Source organism: Natrix helvetica, assembly GCF_964273705.1.
Source record: "Natrix helvetica genome assembly, chromosome: W".
Lineage (NCBI taxonomy): Eukaryota > Metazoa > Chordata > Lepidosauria > Squamata > Natricidae > Natrix > Natrix helvetica.
Genome location: NC_138555.1, coordinates 14,179,289 through 14,201,572, shown reverse-complemented (window position 1 = coordinate 14,201,572; position 22,284 = coordinate 14,179,289). Strand labels below are relative to the sequence as shown.

At 44.2% G+C, this 22,284-nt stretch overlaps 1 protein-coding gene across 1 annotated transcript in view; it reads right to left on the bottom strand.

Annotated features, from left to right (window-relative positions):
* LOC309400487 (syntaxin-1B-like) overlaps positions 1–12,597 on the bottom strand; it is a gene marked incomplete at its 3' end in the record, with an annotated part of 213,432 nt that extends 200,835 nt beyond the window's left edge. The window contains exon 1 of the mRNA XM_081969010.1: positions 12,374–12,597. Within this exon, the coding sequence (XP_081825136.1) occupies positions 12,374–12,403 (30 nt within the window). The 5' untranslated portion in view covers positions 12,404–12,597. The remainder of the gene's footprint in view (positions 1–12,373) is intronic.
* Between the last annotated feature and the right edge of the window lie 9,687 nt (positions 12,598–22,284).

Genomic DNA, 22,284 nt, shown 5'->3' with positions numbered 1-22,284 from the left:
AAAGAGTTAGAGGCGACAAGCTGGTTGGTGGCTGAAGAAATAGCTGGAGGAAAACGCCTCTGGTCAGGAGTGGATTGACCTGCCATTTCGTAAGCGCGAGCCTCATCGACAGCATTCTTCAACGTGAGGTCCGAGCGGGAGAGAATGCGCCGGTGGAGATTAACATCCTTTAAACCATAGATGAATTGCTCGAGGAGCGCTTCGTCTAGGTTGGCGAATTCACAAGTAATAGCGGCAGCTCTAAGCGCGGCTACGTACTGACTTATAGATTGTCCATCTCGTTGAACGCAGTGGCGGAAATCTTGGCGCCTGGCGAAACGTGAGGGCGCTGGCTCATAGTGCGTTTTAAGTTTTGCCATGAGGAGCTCCCATGGCATGGTATGAACAGGGGTGGGGGCAGATAGTGACCTTGCCGTGGCAAACATTTCTGGGCCACAGTAATTCAAGAAAATACCCCTCTTACGTTCAAGCGAGAGATTCAGCAGGTCATGGGCTTGAAGAAAACATTCAAACCGTTCCATGAACGCCTCCCAGGATTCGGCCTCAATGCAGAATGAAGCGAAGAAAGCTGTATTAGCCATAGTTCTTGTGGTGTAAGGTTCAGGTTCGCTCACCTTCGTCGCCAGTTTTGTGTTCCAAGGCAGGGAGTAACAGACGGCTGCTAGACGTTAATCTTTATTTAAAAACAACAGTAACTGACTAAGCCGAGATACACAATCCCCGGCTGACTGCAATTTATACAAACGCCGTCAGTCAGGGAACCAATAGGGTGATCAGGATTCTCCCGCCGGATGTATGGGCCAATGAAAGGAAGGTCTACGTGCGCCACCTACTGGTGGACCGGCTCGGTACACAACACTAATGTAACTCTTTTTCCCTTTCTTCCTCTTTTAACCATTTTCTCCTGGGCTCTCAAAAATTCCACTTTTAATTCTTTTTCTTCTTCTCCCCCCTTTCTCCTAACTTCTTTTTCTTTTTCCTATTTTTGTGGTTATTGTATCTTTTCTTCAGAGTGTTTACTTTTATTATTCTAGTAACTTTCCCCAGGGTTTTCCCTGTTCTCTTCCCTTCCTTACTATTTTGTGGTTTCTTTTTGGGGGGATCTCCCCCTTTGTCTGCTTTTTCTTTGTGACTGTAAATTCCAGTGAAGTCATCTATCTGCATTTTATTTTCAATTTTTCTTTCTTCCACATTATCTTCCTGTACCTCATTTGTGCCCTCTTTTACCCCCTCTTCTCCTATTTCTTGTTCTGTACGTTCCCTTTGGTTTTTTTTTTTTTTACCAATTATTCACATGCGTTTTTCAGGATCCCAAATAATTCATCATACATCCAAATCTCCATTATAGAAGTTTAACTATTTTAACAGATTTTTAAATTTTTGGGTTATACCACATTTAATTGCAAATTTAGGGTCTTCCAAATTCTATTGCTCAATTTTAGAATTAGTCCAGTCTAGTCCAAGTTGAAGTTTTCTTTCTCTTCCACAGCTACAGATAGTTGCAGTCAAACAATATTACAAAAACAGATACTCTTTAGTGATTCTCACAGTTTCAAAGTATCTTTTCCTGTAGCCAAGGTCACACTCCACAGCTGCACTCTCACTTTTTTCTCTTTTTTTCCACTTTCATTAGCTGGTGTAGTACTTTCTACTCGCTGCTAGATGGCTCTTTCCCAACCGCAATACAATCCAACAGCTGACTGTCAATAGCTGTCAAAAGCACTTTAAATCCACAAAAAATAAAATAAAATAAAATAAAATAAGGAGAGAAAAGGCCTTCCCCCTGGGCTCTTTCTTTGGTTAGTTAATTTCTTCACTTCCAAACTGCAGAAGACAAAATCCTCTGAGGCATTGGTGTTTTAACCTTCGCTGCCTCTTTTCCTTCAATAAATTTCCCTGAAAGTCAATTAGCTGCTAATTCTGCTCCGGGACCCTTTTGAAGATTAAAATCAGTTGTTGTTTTTTCTCTGTGAGTTGGTCAATCACTCACCTGGCTTCCACACTCTGTTCCGACACTGCTTCTGCACAAACAGCTTGGTCCGGTTGCCTCGAATTTAAAGCGGTCATTTAAATATGGCCAATGCCCACGCTGTCAGTTTTGGAGAGCTTTCCTCCAACCTACCGAGGAACTGTTGGTTCCTCTTGGTCGTCTGAGGTGCCTCTCCTTCCTCATCCCTCCAAGACGATTCTGATCCGAAGATCCCCTGACAGCAGTTTGTCCGGCTGGGTTTTCACTGAGCTCATCAGAGCTCCGCTATTTCCCAACTGGTCTCGTCGCGATGCTTCCAGTTTCTCCTCTGCAGGTCCATATTCATTCCTTAGTTTGGAGTTCGCCACTTTCCTGAGTACAACAAGGCCCTACACAGAGTTTACACTTGGCTGTGCTGGTACTATGATACATTGCATTTGCTTACCAAGCCGACTGCCATTATCTGAGGGCCTGAATCAAGTTTGGAGGAATTGTTGACATGGAGAAAAAAGACAGAGGGCTAGAGAGACTGGAAGGATGTTTTCTGAATGGCTAGAAACTTCATTTGCTAAATGAAAAAAAAATCTGAGATTGGCCACCAGGGTATTGCTGCAAAACCAGAGAGGGCTGGGGCATCTAAACAACTGAACGCAACTCCTAGGATGGCACGTTATTCATTTTTAGTGTGTGTTAGTCTTTCAGGGATCACTAAGCTTTTATTGCTTTCCCTTGAGCAGCAATTCAGGGGATGTTCAGACATTCCCAGAAATAGGGAAAGATGATGTTGAATTACACATGTTCTTTTTTCTTTAAAAGAAATGCTTCCAGATAATACTTGAAGCTCTGGTTAAAATCATACCTCCTCCTGGAAAAGCTTGACTGCTTCATAGTTAAGCAAATCTCATGACAATCTGAAGGGGTTGCTGAACTGAGATTTTGAACTGTATTTACAAAGACAATGGGTTTATTAACAGAGGAGATAACTCCTTGCAGGGGGAAAAAATATTGGTGTTCACGAGCAATGACTGGCTTGTTCTAGGTACAACCAAACACTGTTGCATGCATTTAGGTAGAGTGAAAGAAAGAAAATACAGCTATAAATAGCCATAACCATGAGACTGCTACTTCTCCCCCAAATAACTTTCTTCTTGCCCTTACTTGGATCGCATCCTTGCTTATATTCTTCGTTTCTGCTAGGTCATGTGACACCGGGCACAGCTTTCGGCATTTGCAAAAATATGCACGTGTTTGTGAACCAAAGACACTTTTTTCCCTTACGGAGAACTGAGGCAAGTGTTAAACCTTAAGGCAGCTCTCTTAGATACCCTGAGACCAAGGCTCCCAACCAGTGTGGCTAATGGCTATGTGAATGAAAAATTAGATTGTGTTAGGTTGTGGCATTCTGCTTTAAGGACAAAGGATTAGAAGCCAAGAGTTTTCCAAAATAATGCCTGAGAAGGAATTTGGCATATTATCAAGGATGACAGCAAAGTCACAGCGACAATGTGACATTGGCCCACAGAAGCTGCCTTAGATTAGTGACACAGAGACCAGAACGTCCTAGCAGATTCATGTGCAATAAATAACCATACCTGGCTTTCGGTCAAATAATTCTTCCTGGGTGGGGGGAATTTTCTTTGCTTGGTTTACAGTTCGACAAAGGCCTGGTGACAATGCTTCTCGTGCAGGACCCTGCCATTTCTCAAGCAGGGATGGCCAGATAGCAAGCTGCAGGCCACATCCTTCTGCTCTCCAATCACCCTGGTAACTCTCTCAGATTTTTGAGCCAAGGATGATCAAACATTTCTATACTATTGCACAAAAGGCACATGATGCAGCAATCTTGCTGAAGCCAGTGACTCAAAATCAGATCAACACCTAGATGATTAGCATTCTCAGGCAAAGGTCTGTGGATACAGCCTAACTTTCATCCTCGGCAACAGGTGAGCTATAAAGGCTGGGAATTCATGAAACACATTCCCAAGAAGCTGCATTTAACAGAGTCTGGGTTATACCACTGAACCTCCCCCCCCCCAAGCTGCCCCCTCCCCCAACAGCAGCGGTTTTGTAGAATCGCAAGCAAGTGACTCTTTCCCTTTTAACTAGCCAAATTCTGAAAGCTCAAGTCTTGAATTGGGCACTGTCTGTACCAAAAGGCATCAACTTTTTTTTTACACAACTAAGATAACTGTCCATTTTAGTACAGTGCTGAAGAATTCCCACAAACACACTAGGTTTTGTGTGTCTTTGCCCTGCCCCACCTTGCACCAATTCTGTCTTAAATAAGCATTTGATGGTAACAAAAGCAGGGGAAAATGTTAAAATCAGATGTCAATCCCGTCCAAAATGAGACCCACAGTTTCTTTGTTTTTAGTACAGGCAATCCTCGTCTTACAACAGTTGGTTTTTAGTCCCAAGATTATCTGATCCCCTTTTGACAAGCAAAGTCAATGGAGAAGCCAGTTTCACTTAACAACCAGGTTACTAACATATCAACTGCAGGGATTCACTTAATGACTGAGGCAAGAAAGGTCGTAAAGTGGGGCAAAAGTCACTTAACAAATGTCTCACTTAACAGCAGAAAGGAGTCCATTGTGGTTGTAAGTCGAGGACTACCTGCATTGATTTTTCCCATGGGACAAACTCTTCCTGTGTTTTTTCTTTTATTTTTGCTAACTATGTTGCATCTCTCCAGTTCTTATTTTACATTTCTCACACTACCGTTCCATCATCTTGGTTTCTATCTAGTAGTCTACCATTGGTTAGCCTGTTGACAAAAAAAATCCCCATAGACCAAAGTCAGCTTCTTCCATTTTCCAAGACAGACCCACTAAGATTAGAAACTTCACTCCATTTTAACTGAAAACTCTTTTAAAATCAGACCTGATCCCTAAAGTGGCTTCTCAGAACAAGCTAACATCTCAGAATATTTTTCCCACGAATGATAGCTACGTTAACCACATTTTGGGGTGTGTGAGGGGGGTGATGAATACAAATATTTCCAGGCTTCTACCAATTATTATGCCAAAAAAAGAAAGGAAAAAGAAAGAAAGGGAGGTATGAGAGCTCAAAGCTCACATAGGTTGATTCTCCTAATGTTGAATTATAATCTATAATGTCACAACCAAACAACCCAGGATTTGTTGGCTTAATCTCAGGACAGCCACTGGGCTGGCAGTCACCTAGGGTGAGTAAAAATTACATTTAAGTGTCACATACAGGTAGTCCTTGACTTACAACAGTTCATTTAGTGACCATTCAAAGTTACAACAGCACTGAAAAAGTGACTTATGGCCGTTTTTCACACTTATGACCTCTGTAGCATCCCCACGATCATGTGATCAAAATTCAGACACGTGGCAACTAACTCATACTTATGATCGTTGCTGTGTCCCAAGGTAACGTGATCCCCTTTTGCAACCTTCTGACGAGCAAAATCAATGGGGAAGCCAGATTCACTGAACAACCATGTTGCTAACTTATCAACTGCAGTGATTCACTTAACAACTGTGGCAAGAAACACCGTAAAATGGGGCAAAACTCATTTAACAAATGTCTCACTTATCCACATAAATTTTTGGCTCCATCGTGGTCAAAAGTCAAGGACTACCCATATTCATTTTCTAAACAAGAGCACTTGGGATCTCAGGCTAGGCGTATTCCTCAAACTGCTGATAAATTGTATTTCGATGGGGCTTCTGAGGTCTACAAACTGGGCAGATATGCTAAAGGAGACAAAGCATCTCTGCTTTTCTTCTTAGTATCTTTCAGCCCTAGACTCTTTTTCCCTGAAGAATTAGGAAGGTGTCCCACAATAAGAAAACAGGAAACTTTGTAACTTTCTCACCTGTAGTTTTTTTTTCTTTGTACAATCTCCCTTTTTGTACCAATAACAAGATTCTTGATGCAGGAATCTTTGATCAGACATTTTGATTTGCTTTCCCTACCCAGCGAGAAAAATATGTAGCCACAACAGGTAGTCCTTCATCTCCTGTCTTCACACAGCCCATCTTGTGGCCACAGTTAGAGAAATCATTCCATCAGGCATATCCCTAGGACATCCTGAATTACCTTTTAAAGCAGCTGGATCTTCATTATTTTCCCCTCTTCAAAGGGACTCTGAATTGGAGCAAGCATACTGTTGTTCCCTTATAAAAACTTGTTTTAGTAATTGGATTTCAATTTATTTTAAAGATGTGGGGGGTTTTGCAGTACAATCTTAATGCATTTATTGAGAGTTAACAAGGCTTACTCTGAAAGGATGCAATAATAGGAACTGGTGTCAGGTAAGCTTGCATCCAGATATAACTCTATTGTCCTTTTTCCTCTATTGTCCTTTTGAGGGGGAAGGTGTGTATTTTTAAACTGCTCTAAATATGGCACACAGTATGAACACGGTTACCTGCTAAAGTATGCATTTCTGTATTCTTTTATGAAAAAGGAACTGGACCACCAGAGAACTATGCCACTTGACTGATCCCAAGCTACCTATGTGTCCAGGACCTGCAATTAAGCTTCTTGCTCCTAAAAATGCAGTCTGAACAAAATTCTCCAGCTCCTCTACTCTCGAGGAATGACTGATGGGCTTATTTTGAATTACTGCATTTTGGATCTAAGTTACAGTCAATGTTTCCTCTAATTTTTTTTCAGTGTGAGCAGAAAAGTATAGTGTTTGAGCGGCACATTTTTATGCCTGAGCAGCACCTGAATTTTTTTCACAGGTGTCACCTAAGACAACAACAAAATCAGTATTATTTGAAACTCAAAGTTATGTTTATTCAAGGTACCCGCTTAATTAAAAGTGTTATATAGTATCACTTAACAACGCTCCTGCTTAGCAACCAAAATGTTGGGTCAGAAACTCTGGCATTTGAAGCACGCAAGTCTTAAAGCTGTCAAGTTACAAGATCCTTGCATCCCTAACCCTTTAGGAAAAAAAACCCCAAGGGGTCTTCAAACTTGACAGCTTTAAGACTTGTGGACTTCAACTCCCAGAATTCCTCCTCCAGTCATGTTGGCTCAGGAACTCTGGCATTGAAGCATGCAAGTCTTAAAGCTGTCAAGTTGCAAGATCCTGGCACCACTAACCCTTTAGAAAAAAAAAACCCTAGGGGTCTTCAAACCTGACAGCTTGAAGACTTGTGGACTTCAACTCCCAGAATTCCTCCTCCAGTCATGTTGCGGCGACGTCATCTGCATGGATCTGCTCCATCTTCGTTTTTTTTCACAGGGGGCAGGGCTGCCGCTGAAGATGCCGACGAGCCCTTGCCGCCACCAGAATAACAGCTGCCACCTCCTCCTCCTCCTCCTCCTCCAACAGCACCACCACATTTGGAGTGAAGCCGCCAAAGCTCCTGCTGGTGCCCCTGCCCGTGGCAGCGGCAGCGGCGAGTCCCCCTCCACTCGGAGCACCTGAGCTGGGCACCGCGTTACCCCTGCTGCCTTCTCCTCTGCCGCCGTGCTTTTGAGAAGCCATGAGGCCTTTTTCCCCTGCTCCCGCCCCCTCCGCCACCTTCCTACTGGCTCCCGCGGCCTCATGGCTCCTCAAAAGCACAGCAGAGGAGGAGGGGGCAGGAGTAACGCGGGGCTCAGCTCAGGTGCTCCGAACAGAGGGGGAGGCGCCGCTGCCATGGGCGGGGGCACCGGCAGGAGCTTTGGCACCTTCACCTCTGCCGCAGCGTCGGGCAGCAAATGTGGTGCTGCTGTTAGAGGAGGAGGAGGCGGCAGCAGATATTCCGGTAGCGGCAGGGGCTTTGGGAGTTTATTTTATCCACAGCGCCGGGCGCAAGCACCTAGGATTGGCCGCCCACAAAGGACCTCCCCGGGCTTGCTTTGCTGAACTAGCGTCAGTCGCCCCGCGCTCACCAAAACAAGTCCGGGGAGGTCCTTTGCGGGCGGCCAGTTCTAGCCGTCTGCAAAGGACCTCCCCAGCCTCCGGCGCCTGTGACAGTAGAAATCACTTCGCGGCAGTTGGAAACTGCTGCGCTGTGTTTTCTTGCCACGTGCGCAGCCGCGCAGCCGCACAGCCGCGCACCTTAGAGGGAACAGTGGTTACAGTTGTTTCATTAAAATGTCCGTCTCATGCTTGGAGTGATGGATGAGCCGCAAGAAAGGAGACAAAGAGTGTGTCTTGTTATTTCCCCATTTTAATGTTGTGTTACCATATTTTATATAGTAACGATCACTGCTTCCAAAGCACCCATGGTCCATCCACAATTTATCTGTTCTATTTAAAAATTAAATACTTATTTTACCCACAATTTATTTTCCAAAGCATCAGAAGGCAAGACAAGAAACAATGGATGGAAACTAATCAAGGAGAGAAGCAACCTGGAATTAAGGAGAAACTTCTTAACAATGGGAACAATTAACCAGTGGAACAGCTTGCCTTCAGAGGTTCTGGGTGCTTCGTCACTGGAAGTTTTTAAGAAGAGACTGGACAGCCACTTGTCTGAAATGGTATAGGCTCTCCTGTTTGAGCAGGGGGTTGGACTAGAAGACCTACAAGGTCCCCTTCCAGCTCTATTCTGATTGATCTAAAACTCTCCGTCAATTAGAGAGATGCCTGCAATTTTATCTATTCCTTCTTTTGAGTACCACTATCTTTTATTCCATATCAATCTCTTCTTGCTTTCTCCATCACGCTCATGGCTCTTTCAAGCTACTTATTCTAAACGTTTAGAACCATTAAGTATGATATAAAACAGAACAGACAGGAGGGACCTGGAGCTGCAGTTGGTGGCCAACTAAGTCAGATGCCATTTGTACCTGAGTGCATCCAAACTATATCACTGTATCATCAGGGTTGCTTAAAAAAATAGACTACCACCATATTAGTGGCTGGAGGTGGCCAGCTGGAGCCAATATTTCCCCTATCTAAATCAGTGCTGGCTATCTGTTTGCTCCTAAGCTCAATTCTCATTGTTAGGTCTGTTCCTTAAGGCCTCAAGCGGCTTCTTCTCTTTGTGTCCCAGAAAATACTTCCTTTAACCTCCAAGATCTTGCCCCAAGCATTCCCGTCAGATGAGATTTGGAAGGTGCTGGGAACACAGCCTTGCCAGCAGTCCCATCCACTTTGTAGCCTCCTGATAAATCTCACACGCACTTCTGACAGTTGCAAGGCAAAACCCCTACCCTCTTTCATTAGTTTGATCCAAAAAGTATCATCATACATCTGTATTTATTACAGATGCTGGGATAGCAGCGTTCTTTACTGAGCTAGAGATGTTTATATTTGATGGTTGCTGTGACTGAGGAGCTTTCTCAGCCACAAGAGGAGAATGGTATGCATCAAAAATGACAATAAAACTCCATAGACAACCATTTACAAAGAGAAGAAAAACACACACATTTGGCTGCAACTCCACCTTCGCTCACCTGTTTTCTTCTCACACCCTTCACATTCTTCGTCGCCCAAGCCCATCCAGTCAGACCCAGTTGGCCTCCTTCTTCCACATTCTCTTCTCTCAGCGTTTTGCCACATCAGACACCAACACCCCACCTTCAAGTCCTTCCTGAAGACCCTCAAGAAAAAAAAAAACTCATCTTGTTCTCCACCTGCCACCTGATTCTCCCCCACACTCTTTGCTCCTCACATTTCAGGTTCCAAATGCAGTTGTCCCAGGTGTGTTCATTCAAGGCAGATGGTGCACCTTGGGAAGAAGGTCTCATGAACATTGTTGGGCCTTAACAAATAGCTTGGACCCATAAATAGCTTGGATCCAGAGAACTGCATGTGGTGTTCTGTTCTGTTGACCTCAAGGGAATCAGTGGCAGAAAAAGTCACTTCTGGGGTTGCTGGAGGGTGGGAAGGGAGAACAGGGCCAGGGAGACATGTCTGATCCACTGCAAGTACACCTATGAAAATAGACCTGTGGCTGCCCCATTACTGTGGATTTACTTTTCCTAAGAGACATACTGGAGCCCAAAGTTGAGAGTCTTTCAGAAGCATTTAAGAGACCTTGTCTTGCTACTTTCTGGTAAAGCAACAAAGCAGACAAAGAAAATAAAAAAACAAACAAAAGTCAAGTTGGATTTTACAGGCTGGGCCCTTTTAGGGAAAGGAGAACTTTGGATACCCTACTAATTTCTTCTGTTTGGAACATTATCATCTTGTGAGGGTCCGAAAGAGCAGAGAGGAGAAAAAATGAGGAAACCTGCAAGCATCTCTCTGTGCCTCAAATATTCAGACTTCTACAAACTCAAACTCTCTGACTGGTTGGGGAGGGGGGGGGGGCTATGGATCTCCCCCCCCCTTCTAATTCCCCTTGCCCCACCACCACAAGATCTAGGGAGATTGCGTCCTCTTGTTTGCCAATACACACACTTTGAGCAACCTCTCTCCCACTCCCCACCTCTCCTGTCTCTGTGTATTTTGGCATACTTTCTCTCCTACTGCATTTGACTGCCAACACTATTAACACGAAGTGTTGGGGGGTGGGGGTGGGGGAGTGGAAAGGAGAGACCGAGAGACTCACACACACACATACATACTCATGCACACAAGCCTTTGGCTCCTGCAGCAAAACCCATCTGCTCCATCATCACCTCTCTACTGCACAACACACAATGCACCAACTATACAGAAAATTTCCCATTTCCTCTTCCCCAGCTAGAAGGCTAGGTGGGAATGCTGGGACCTATTCTTCACTGGCTGGCAAAGGCAGAGAAAGACGTATTTGAGGGATGGGAAGGGCAGCTTTTCTCTTCCTTTTCTAGCTACCCACAGCTAATGTGAAGTGGGGCATGCGCCCTGTCACCCCACAGAAGAGCCTCCACCCCCCACAAAGACATTCCCAGAACTGGAGCCTTTACATGCACATCAACATTTTTTGTAACCTAAACAGAATAAAGAAGCAGGAAAAAGGAGAGGGAGGAGCAGCACACAAGATATGTGTGTGTCTCCACGCACACATACACCCATTAGTCACCAGGATTCTTTTATTGTTGCAACATCTGCCCTGAATTCTCCCCCTTTTTTTAATACCCCCCCTTTAAACAAGACACAAGAAATGGGGCTGGGAAAATGTGCTCTCTTTTTCCTCTGCAGAAGACAAAAGCATGTGGCATGGTGATTATTAAACATCTCTTTCGGTGTCTGTCTGTCTGCCTGTATGTATGTATGTATGCACCTCCCTCTCCTTCACTCATGAGATTAGTACAAATTTAGGGGGGGGGGGGGGAGTAAAACGGAAAACAATGTGGAGAAAAGATTTTTACCCACCCATGTGGGTAAGGAAAAATACACCATGCCACGGGAGCTACAGCTGAATTGTTTCGCAATTCAGTCCCTCTCTCTCCCTCACTTTTTCAAACCTTAAATCAGTGGGATGACCCACTCAATCTGCAAAGATCTCCCTTACTCGCGAAACACAAACCAAAATAATGCTCAAACCGTTTGGAAGAGGCTTTACCTTCCTAATTACCTTGCAAGGGAGGGGGGGCGGTAGGTAGATTTTTAAAAGCAAAGAGGCGCTAATGAAGGCATGGAGGGAAAAATATACGAGATCCTATATTTCCTGCGAGCAGATCTGCAGAGACGGTTAAAAACATACCTTCTCTCTTCTCACGCATTCCCCCAGACGAAAAACAACCACATATTCTTTCAAAGCACAAAAGGAAAGGGAAAAAACACCCCAGGAGACAGTTAAACTGAGCTTAAAGAGATCGGAGTATATCACTACCCAAAATATCTCAATTTGGGGCGCAGCAGATGATGGAGAGTTTCTTTTGATGTTCAGGGGTGGGAAAGTGAGCAAATGAAAAGACAGATTCTGCTATTTTTCCCCCAGATTTTTTAAAAAATGAGCTGTATACCCTTGCGCTGCCTCCCCCCACCCCGCAAGACATTTATCGGCTTGAAGTGGCAGTTTTTCAAAAGAGCTACTTTGCCCCTCTGACTTCTGAGAAAAAAAATCAGATCTGCAGGAGAGGCAGCCGGAGATGTTTTCTGGAGGATATATACAAGGATCCACGTTCTTCCCTTTGGAGTGGTCTCTCTGCAGAAATGCCACCAGCTACCTTCCCTTTGCTACCTACAAGATTATCCCGCCTCCGTGTCTTTCCCTCCCCACCCCCCCTTGCTGGAAATCCACCTTCACCCACAGATGCCAAGCAGACCTCTGCTTCTGCTGATTTCCCCTGAGTATTCATTTCCCCTTCCCCTCACAATAGTGGTACCCAGTGGTCCCTTCTCCAGAAAGTCCTGAACTATTAGGGAAGGTTCAATGGGAGGATTCCTTTTGGGCATTGGGGGAGGGGATGAGATATCTTTTGGAAGCTTTACTAGCACCCCCCCCCCCCATTTCCATCTTGGTATGGGGAGCAGGGGGGGAGGGAGATAGGAGCCAGACACACACACACACCCCATTAGGCATGAGGAGGAGGGATGGAATTGCATCTTACAGTTCTCAACTCCTGAGTGCGATCCTTCATTGTGATTCCTGTGGGTCGTCAGTGGGCTCTTCTTCCCCCACACTCCCTGTGGCACGGCAGACAGACCCGGGTGGTGGGGAAGGACCCCTCTTCTTTGAGGTAGAGGGGGAGAAGGGAGGGTTGCTGGTACTTGCAGTGATGGATAAACAGAGCTTCCTGGCTCAGCCAAGCTGGGAAGACAGTGATGCTCTAAGGATGAAGAAAGGTTGATGCTGATGCAGCAAGGCAGGGTGGGAGAATGCAGGAAAGAGAGGGGGGGGGGGAAAGGCAGGGAGGAGGAACAAGCCAAGAGACTGAGCATGCTCCCTCCCACTGAAGGGCCTGTGGAAAGTTATCACCCAGCCCTCTCCCAGAAAAAATTAAATATCCTAGGAAATATTGAAAAGGCAGAATATTATATTTCCCTGGATGTGAAAAGGAAGAAACACGTTTTAAATTGAGAATAGCTTCCTGTAGCTTCCTGCCTCCACCCACTTTCTCAATGGGCCATTAAGGTGGCCAAGCTAGTCCCTTTACATAATAAAGAGTTCTCCCCTTCAGCTCCAGGGGGGTGGGATTAAGGCATGATAATATTGGCCCTTTACCCAACTTGCCACATGGCATCTCAAGCCATGTGGTCCTGTCCACCATTAAAACCATCTTTCCAAGCAGCCTCCATGTCTCCAGTGTCTTTTTCCCCACTTGGAGCCGAACCCAGAAGGACATTTCTTTCAAAAATTGGTAACCCACAGATGGGACTCCAAGCTAGCCTAACCAATGGATATGGCCCAGGTAAGCCTCCCATGCCGGCACAGACCCCATTGAGTCTGTGGATGGACTTTATCTTGGCCTTAGCCATTTGGATCTAGGCTTTAAAGGGGTTTTGAGTTTGAGCTCAAAGGCTGCCTGGAAAGAAGGTGAGTACCTCTAAATTTTAATTATCTAAATTTTAATTTTAAAGCGTGGGAAATGTGTGTATGCCTGCATGTGTGTTACTAGTGTGTGTGAAAATGGATGGAAAAGTGAATGAAATGTTGTTGTTGTTGTTTTGTCCTGTGAGAGAAAAAAGCAAAAGCCCATTGTGCATAAAGAGAGAGGAAAAAAGGAGGTGCGCATACCCACTGACGACAGGACCCCTCCTGGGTAGCTGTGTGGCTGGTCCTCCCGAGTCTTTCCCCAAGACTTGAAAACTGTCGGAAAGTCCCTGTGAGTAAGGGCGCTAAAGATCCTGTGTAGAGGGGCGCGAAGGTTCCCACGGTGAGGAACGCGAAGAGTCCCTCCGAAGGGCGCGAAAAGTCCCTCCGAAGGATGCAAATTTGAAGTGGGGAATACGAAGCGGCAAGCCTGGCTAGGACGAAGTGAGCCCCACATCTGAGCGGGATCATGGGAAGCGGTAGCTCACGGGCGGCCACGGAAACCCCCCTAGGGGAGCTCTTGGGGGCCTGGGACGAAAAGCAGATGCCTGTCCTGGCCGGAATGAAAAAAAGGGAAAGCAAAACAGATATGTAGAGAAATGGGCTTTGCTGAAGGATGATACAGGAAAAACTAATTTGGCTACATGAAGGTACTTAAAAGAAAAGGGAAAATGTTGTGGTTTCTTTTTTTTTCTCCTGTCTGTCCCTTTCTCTGTCTTCTATGCAACCACGTGGTTTGTTTGTTAAGATTTGTGCCTTCCCTAATTTAACAGATTTGTGCTGGGAATGACTAGGATGTGTAAACCTGAGAGTTCTCCTTCCCCCCCACTCTTATTTTCTCCTTGTCCTTGTGTAAATGTGTGTCTAAGTCTTTGTGCACCCTCAAGGTAATTGTAATTAAGATGTCTCCAATCCAAAAGACAAGAATTTTAAATTGTTCAATGAAAGAAAACAGTAAACTGGCAGAAATTGCCTTCGCTCAGTTTGTTGGGCCCAGAAAACTGAGTGAAGGGGGGAGGGGAGTTTTTACTTTGCATTTGTTTGGCCAACAAAAACAGAGTAAAGAGAAGTATTTTCTTCCTTCCTTCCTTCCCTGTACCTTAAAGTAACAACCTTTAATTGTTGGAAGAAATGTCCTTCTGGGTTCAGCTCCAAGTGGGGAAGAAGACACTGGAGACATGGAGGCTGCTTGGAAAGATGGTTTAATGGCGGACAGGACCACATGGCTTGAGTCCTGAACAGAAAAGGTGATCACATGCTTCAATGTTGGGAAGAAGAAGAGAAGGAAGGACTGAGATGCTGAGTCCCTGGTTTTATGCCCTCTCTGGCTTTTGATCTTGAGATTGTATTCTGATTGGTTGTCAGACTCCCATGGGGCCATGCAGGGGCAACTCTCTAGGCTGAGTTTTGAATCCAGGTTTGGTTGAGTTCTCAGATGCCATGTGGCGAGTTGGGTAAAGGGCCAATATTATCATGCCTTAATCCCATCCCCCTGGAGCTGAAGGGGAGAACTCTTTATTATGTAAAGGGACTAGCTTGGCCACCTTAATGGCCCATTGACAAAGTGGGTGGGGGCAGGAAGCTGCAGGGAGCTATTCTCAATTTAAAACATGTTTCTTCCTTTTCACATCCAGGGAAATATAATATTCTGCCTTTTCAATATTTCCTAGGATATTTAATTTTTCTGGGAGAGGGCTGGGTGATAACTTTCCACAGTGGAAAAGGAGTGACGTTTTCTCCCGTTCTTCCACAAAGTGGCTGATTCTGATGCATATGATTGCTGACTGCTGTGGACAAGACCTTTGGGGAAAGAACGATTTTACAGGATGGGTCATAACCCATTCAGAATCCTGACTATGGAACCAGGGAAGTGGGGAGGGGGTTGCTAACATGCTATAAATCAGCACAGAATAACAAGAAATGTAACCCTACCTCTCTATAATGCCTTGGTAAGACCACACTTGGAATATTGCATCCAGTTTTGGTCGCCATGATATAAAAAAGATGTTGAGACATCTAGAAAGAGTGCAAAGAAGTGTTGTCCCCAATTTGGGTCTGAGCCTGGTGCCAAAGCCAATGATGGATGCCAGACACGAGGTGCAGGTTTTCTGATTGCTTTTTATTGGAGTACTCCAAGGAAAAGGGTTCCTGGTCAAAAGGCCAAGAACCAAGAACAAAGGATTAAGCCAGCTTTATACATTTTCACTAAAGGAGAAGGTGGGATAAGGTGAAATAATAAGAAATAACCTCTAATAAACATTTTAGCAATAATTCTACAATTTGTTCTATTGGTCTATAGCTGTCCCATTCCTAAGCCTTGGCTAATGAATGCCCCAGGAGTTGTCTAATAGACATTTCATTTGCTGCCGCCCATCTCTATTCCTAACTTTTAGCTGAGGTCTGTAAGTTTTCTAATTCTTGTTACTTTTATCAACTTTCTAGCTACCCATAATTGCTACAAGCTTTACACATGCATATTTCCTGTTGATAAACATTCTTTGTTCTTGTGAGACAGACAGACCCACACACCCCAATTACAGTCTTCCTGATTTACTTTCAAGTATGTGCCATGACCTTGCTTTAGCAGCCAGCCCATCAGAAGAACAACAAAGATGATTAGGAAACTGAAGGCTAAAACATATGAAGAACGGTTGGTGGAATTGGGTATGTCTAGTTTAATGAACTAGGGGTGACATGATAGCAGTGTTCCACTGCTATTATTCTGTTATACTGCACATCACACCTCAAGCTTACTTGCGCCTCCTTTCAACTACAGGAAAAAGTAAGTAGCTATTTCATGTCCCTAAAGCCAATTTGCTAACAAGGAACTAATCATGAATATGTTTTACTCTTTTGCTTTGGTAGGCCAGCTAGAGTCATTTCTGCATCAAAATAGTTAGCCACAAGTTAAGTCATGGTAACCTCATTGCCCAAGTACAGTAAATAATTTGCTCTATGCCAGACTTGGGCATTTTATGACCCTTGGGCTACATCTGGGCCTTTGGCTGTCCATATCCGGCCTGCACTAGGTCAGTTGGAAATTAGAAATCAAATATAAATAAGTGTACACCATGCATGCAATATAAATGCATTTCTTTTATTTTGAAGGAGACTGCTATATTTTTTGTTATTTATGTATGTGCATATATGCCTATGCACCTTCACAGCCCTATTGGTTTGACCCTCCATTAACAGTTCCAGTTTCTCATGTTGGGGCTGCAGCCGGCGAGGAGAGGGCAGTAAGGGAATCAAGCCCCGGTCCAGCATTTCTGCCTCCTTAGTCTGAGAAACGGCATAGGGCTCTCTTCTGCTCCACTCACCCATCTGCGGCCAGCCACACTCCGGCCTGCCTGTTCCCCCTGCATTTTCCCCTCCTCCCCTCAATGCTGCTGCGGCTCTCAGAGCAAGGAAGCAAAGATGCTAGCCCAGCGCTTGCTTCCATTACCGCTCACCATCGCTCACCCCCTCGCTGCTTTCCCAGCCAGCTGCCCAGCAAAGCTGCAGCCGGAAAGGAGGGGGTGGTAAGGGAACCAATCCCTATGCTGGCATTTCTGCCTCCTTCCTCCGAGAACCGGTGTAGGGTGTTAGGAATGTAAGCTAACAGTTGGGTTAGCAATATATAAACATGGATGGTAGTACTGTAGCTTTAAGTACTGCTGTAATGTGATTGGTTGTTGTTACCTCAAGCAGCCATAAGAGGGAGCCAGAATGATTGTTAGCTCTCTGTTTGTTAGACGCTGATTGGTGTATTGTGAGGTACTGTGTTTTTGCTACTGTTAGCTACTTTGTGTGCTAAACTGATTATATGATACTGGACTCTGTTCGAAGGATCATTCCTTAACTGAGAACATTGATAACTGAATGACTGAACCGTGTATGACTTGGACTGTAAATTGAACTCTGAATGCCTCTATGTTTCCACATACTAAGCTACTATATTTTATACTATTTGGTGTCCCGGTATGCTGGTTTGTGCGTGTTCTTGCATACCACTCTCATTACGCTTCTTTGCACACTCGCTCTCCTAACGGGGAGCTTACTTACATAACACTGGTTATGGGCCCAGAGTGTACAAGACGTAGCTAAAAAGAGAGTTGGTGTTGATACGCAATACCGTATACAGACAGCTGTTTTGTTTGTAAGCGTTACTATTATGGAGAAGATGGCACACGCCCCATCAGCAAGTCTATCACTAATAGCCCGGTTGGATTAAACAAACTATGTTTCCTGGTCTATGAAGTGCAGCCTACTCCTGCGTAGTGAGGGATTATGGGATGCTGTACAGAATCCACCGGACGTGACCAATGTTTCCTCTAATTTTTTTTCAGTGTGAGCAGAAAAGTATAGTGTTTGAGCGGCACATTTTTATGCCTGAGCAGCACCTGAATTTTTTTCACAGGTGTCACCTAAGACAACAACAAAATCAGTATTATTTGAAACTCAAAGTTATGTTTATTCAAGGTACCCGCTTAATTAAAAGTGTTATATAGTATCACTTAACAACGCTCCTGCTTAGCAACCAAAATGTTGGGTCAGAAACTCTGGCATTTGAAGCACGCAAGTCTTAAAGCTGTCAAGTTACAAGATCCTTGCATCCCTAACCCTTTAGGAAAAAAAACCCCAAGGGGTCTTCAAACTTGACAGCTTTAAGACTTGTGGACTTCAACTCCCAGAATTCCTCCTCCAGTCATGTTGCGGTGACGTCATCTGCGTGGATCTGCTCCATCTTTGGTTTTTTTCACAGGGGGCAGGGGTGCCGCTGAAGATGCCGACGAGCCCTTGCCGCCACCAGAATAACAGCTGCCACCACCTCCTCCTCCTCCTCCAACAGCACCACCACATTTGGAGTGAAGCCGCCAAAGCTCCCGCTGGCGCCCCCGCCCGTGGCAGCGGCGGTGGCGCGTCCCCCTCCACTCGGAGCACCTGAGCTGGGCACCGCGTTACCCCTGCTGCCTTCTCCTCCGCTGCCATGCTTTTGAGAAGCCATGAGGCCTTTTTCCCCTGCTCCCGCCTCCTCCACCGCCTTCCTACTGGCTCCCGCGGCCTCATGGCTCCTCAAAAGCACAGCAGAGGAGGAGGGGTCAGGGGTAATGCGGGGCTCAGCTCAGGTACTCTGAACAGAGGGGGAGGCTCCGCTGCCATGGGCGGGGGCACTGGCGGGAGCTTTGGTGGCTTCCCCTCTGCCGCAGCGTCGGGCAGCAAATGTGGTGGTGCTGTTAGAGGAGGAGGAGGCGGCAGCAGATATTCCGGTAGCGGCAGGGGCTTTGGGAGTTTATTTTATCTGCAGCGCCGGGCGCAAGCACCTAGGATTGGCCGCCCACAAAGGACCTCCCCGGGCTTGCTTTGCTGAACTAGCGTCAGTCGCCCCACACTCACCAAAACAAGTCCGGGGAGGTCCTTTGCGGGCGACCAGTTCTAGCCACCTGCAAAGGACCTCCCCAGCCTCCGGCCCCTGTGACAGTAGAAATCACTGCGTGGCAGTTGGAAACTGCTGCGCAGTCTTTTATTGCGACGTGCGCGGCCGCGCAGCCGCGCACCTTAGAGGGAACAGTGGACGTGACTTCTTGGGATTCAGATGTCGAGGATGATGCCAAGAAGATAGCAGAGTTTCAACGATGCAACGAATGAGCATTGTGTATAATTGGTCTAACACTGACTGACCAACAGTTAGTTCATATTCGTGGGGAGAATTCTGCAGCAAGATGTTGGGAGAATTTGAAGAAGATTTATGTACGTGACACTGTAGGTGCACATATACATCTTACCCGCAAACTGTTTAGGGCACGTCTTCTAAAGGGTGGAGATATGTTAGCTCATTTAAACTTTATAAAAGGAGTTTTCCAAGAGCTATATGAAAAAGAACTTATTTTCTCAGAGTTACATCAAGTCTACATCATTCTTGTCACTGTGTTAATTGTTTGCTAGCTGAACTGAATAGTTACTGCGCAGGTCATAGGCCTTATCAGCAATGATTTACTGTGCATGCTTCTTAATACGTTTTTTAATACATCACACATGTTTATTTCTTATTTTCATATAAAAGTTTGTTTTTAATTAGAACATGTTATCGGGTCTTTTTTCGCTTTTTTCTGAAAATATACTTTTTAGGAAAGCCGACGGTCTACACCTCATTAGCTCAGGGTGAAATTTCCCCTGACAATTCGGTCCTCACTGGATGAGAGTTATGATGATTTTGTATCTTCCCTTGAAGTCCTAACTCGAAATGAACTAACATTGTCTGACATAACTGCACAACTGTTGGAAGAGTCGACACGGAGGTTGGAAAGAGAACAACCGAGAGAGAAACCACCTCAACATGAAGAGTCACCTTCAACTGCCTATACTGTTAGAAAATGTTTTTCTTGTGGGGCTAAGGGGCATATAGCAAGATTCTGTAAACGTGCAAAACACCAGAATACTAGAAAAGCTAAGAAAAATGCTAATGGCTATTTAGGTATGTCGACTTCGACTATCTCTAGAAATGCAACAATAAGCCATGATTCATGGGTTGTTGATAGTGGAGCATCACGGTGCATTACTAGAAATAAGAATTGTTTTGTAAAACTGTTCGCCAGCAAGCAACATGTATCTTTGGCAAATGGATGGAGGGTGAAAGCATCTGGTGAAGGTATGGCGAGGTGTTCATTTGTAAATGAGCATTTATTCATGTTGTATATACCTAAACTGAAATTTAATTTCTTATCAGTAAGAGCTCTAGTTAACATTGGCTATGTAGTAACCTTTAGGGGAGATAACTGTATCATTGAAAAGGAAGGTAATAGGGTTACTGCCAAATTAACAAAAGGTTTATATGTTATATCTGATGCCCATACTGCTAACTCAGTGTATGATAATGTGAAACCACATGATGAATGCATACATCTACTACATAGGTGTATGGGGCACATTAATTTCAAGATGCTGCAACAAACTGTTAAATTGTCAGAAGGAGTAAAGGTAAAACCTTGCAGTAAATATTTAAATTGTAATGTGTGTAGTCAGGAAAAAAGCAAGGTTACTCCAGCAAACAGACAAAATGGGTTTAAAACAAAGGAACCTCTGGAAGTTGTTTTTGCTGATCTAATTGGACCTATGAAACCCAGTTTGGGAGGTGCCTGTTATGTTTTGAGTATCATGGATCATTATTCAAGATATGGTTTCTGCTATTTACTGAGGGACAAGACAGAAACATTTCTTTAATTGGTTAAAATTTGCTGAAAGAAAAATGAAATCTAAGGTGATTACTGTTGTAACCGATAACAGAACTGAGTTTACAAACTTTAAATTTAAAACAATGTTGAGATCAGCAGGTATTGAGCATAAGCGTTCTGCTCCTTATAGGCCACAACATAACTCATTTAAAGAGCGAAGGGGCAAACATTACAAGCCATGGCTCTAACCATGTTAGTTGATTCAGGATTGCCTGAAACACTGTGGGGTGAAGCTATGATGTGTAGTAACCATGTGTTAAATAATGTAGTTAATACAACAACTGGTGAATTACCATTCACTCGTCGGCATGGTGGAAAACCTGATTTAAGCTATCTTCACACATTTGGAACTCCGGCATGGGTACATATTCCCTCGCAAGTAAGACTGAAGGGACAACATAGAGCTAGGCAGTTATTTTTCGTAGGTTACGAAGCCAATCATAGATCGTTTAGATTTTGGGAAAAAGGCACTAACAAAGTACACTGTAGTGCTAGTGCTCGATTGATTGAATCTTTTAGGTTGGAAAAATTGGAATATAGCAATGACGTAATTATAGAAACCCAGGTATTTCCTAGTGGTGAAATAGAAAGACCAGCTATAAAAATTAAAGAGGAAGTGCAAAATGGGAGCAGACGCAACAGGAGAGTCCACTGGTGAGCCCTGAGTTGCCTAGGCGTTCTACCCATGTAACACGACCACCTGACAGATATCAAGCTAGTATAGCATGTCAAGTAGATAAAGTTCCTGCTACGTATCATGAACTATCAACATATCCTAAAGAGGAGCAAATAGTTTGGAAAACAGCAATGAACAGGGAACTGAAATCTTTACAAGATCTGGAGGTATATGAGAATGTTAGGTTACCCCCAGGTAAAAATGTAATAGGATGTAAATGGATTTAGAAGATTAAAACAAGTGTAGATGGGACTGTTACCCATAAAGCCAGATTAGTAGCACAAGGTTTCAATCAGTCAGCAAGTGACTATGATGAGGTATTTGCACCTAGTTTAAAAGCTACAACATTACGTGCATCATTAGTTTGGGCAGCTAAGCATGGATATGTAGTGAATCATTTAGATGTTGAGACAGCATATCTCCATGCACCGTTGCAACACACTATATATTTAAAAAAACCTGAAGGGTTAAACACTGATAGCAACACTGATTGTTGGAAGTTAAAAAAGAGTCTTTATGGTTTAAAACAATCAGGCTATGAGTGGAATCAATGCATAGTGAAGGAATGAGCAAGGATAGGTTTTAAAGCTGGAATGGCTGATCCTTGTTTATTTTAGCAAGAAAGTGATGGTATGATTTCATTATTGCTATTGTTTACAGATGATATAGCATTCATTACAAAAACAGAGCAAAAGGCTATTGAGATTATTACGCTATTAAAAACACGGTTTAAAATAAAACACCTTGGTGAAATTAAGAAATATCTTGGTTTAAGAATAGATAAGACTAGGGGAGGATATAAAATATCACAAACTGAGAAGATCAATCAGTTACTCAGGAATTTCAAAATGGAACTGTGTAAACCGGCTAAAACTCCGATGAGTCAAGAATTTAGCCATGATGATATCAAAAGCTCAGTTTTTGATAAAGGTATTCATCAATCCCTAAATGGTAGTTTATCTTATCTTAGCAATTGGTCTAGGCCAGATATTGCATATAGTGTTAATCAATTGGCAAGGTTTAATGCTGAATCTACAGAATGGCACTGGCAAGCTGCTAAACGTGTATTGAGATATCTTAAACAGACAATACACTATGCTT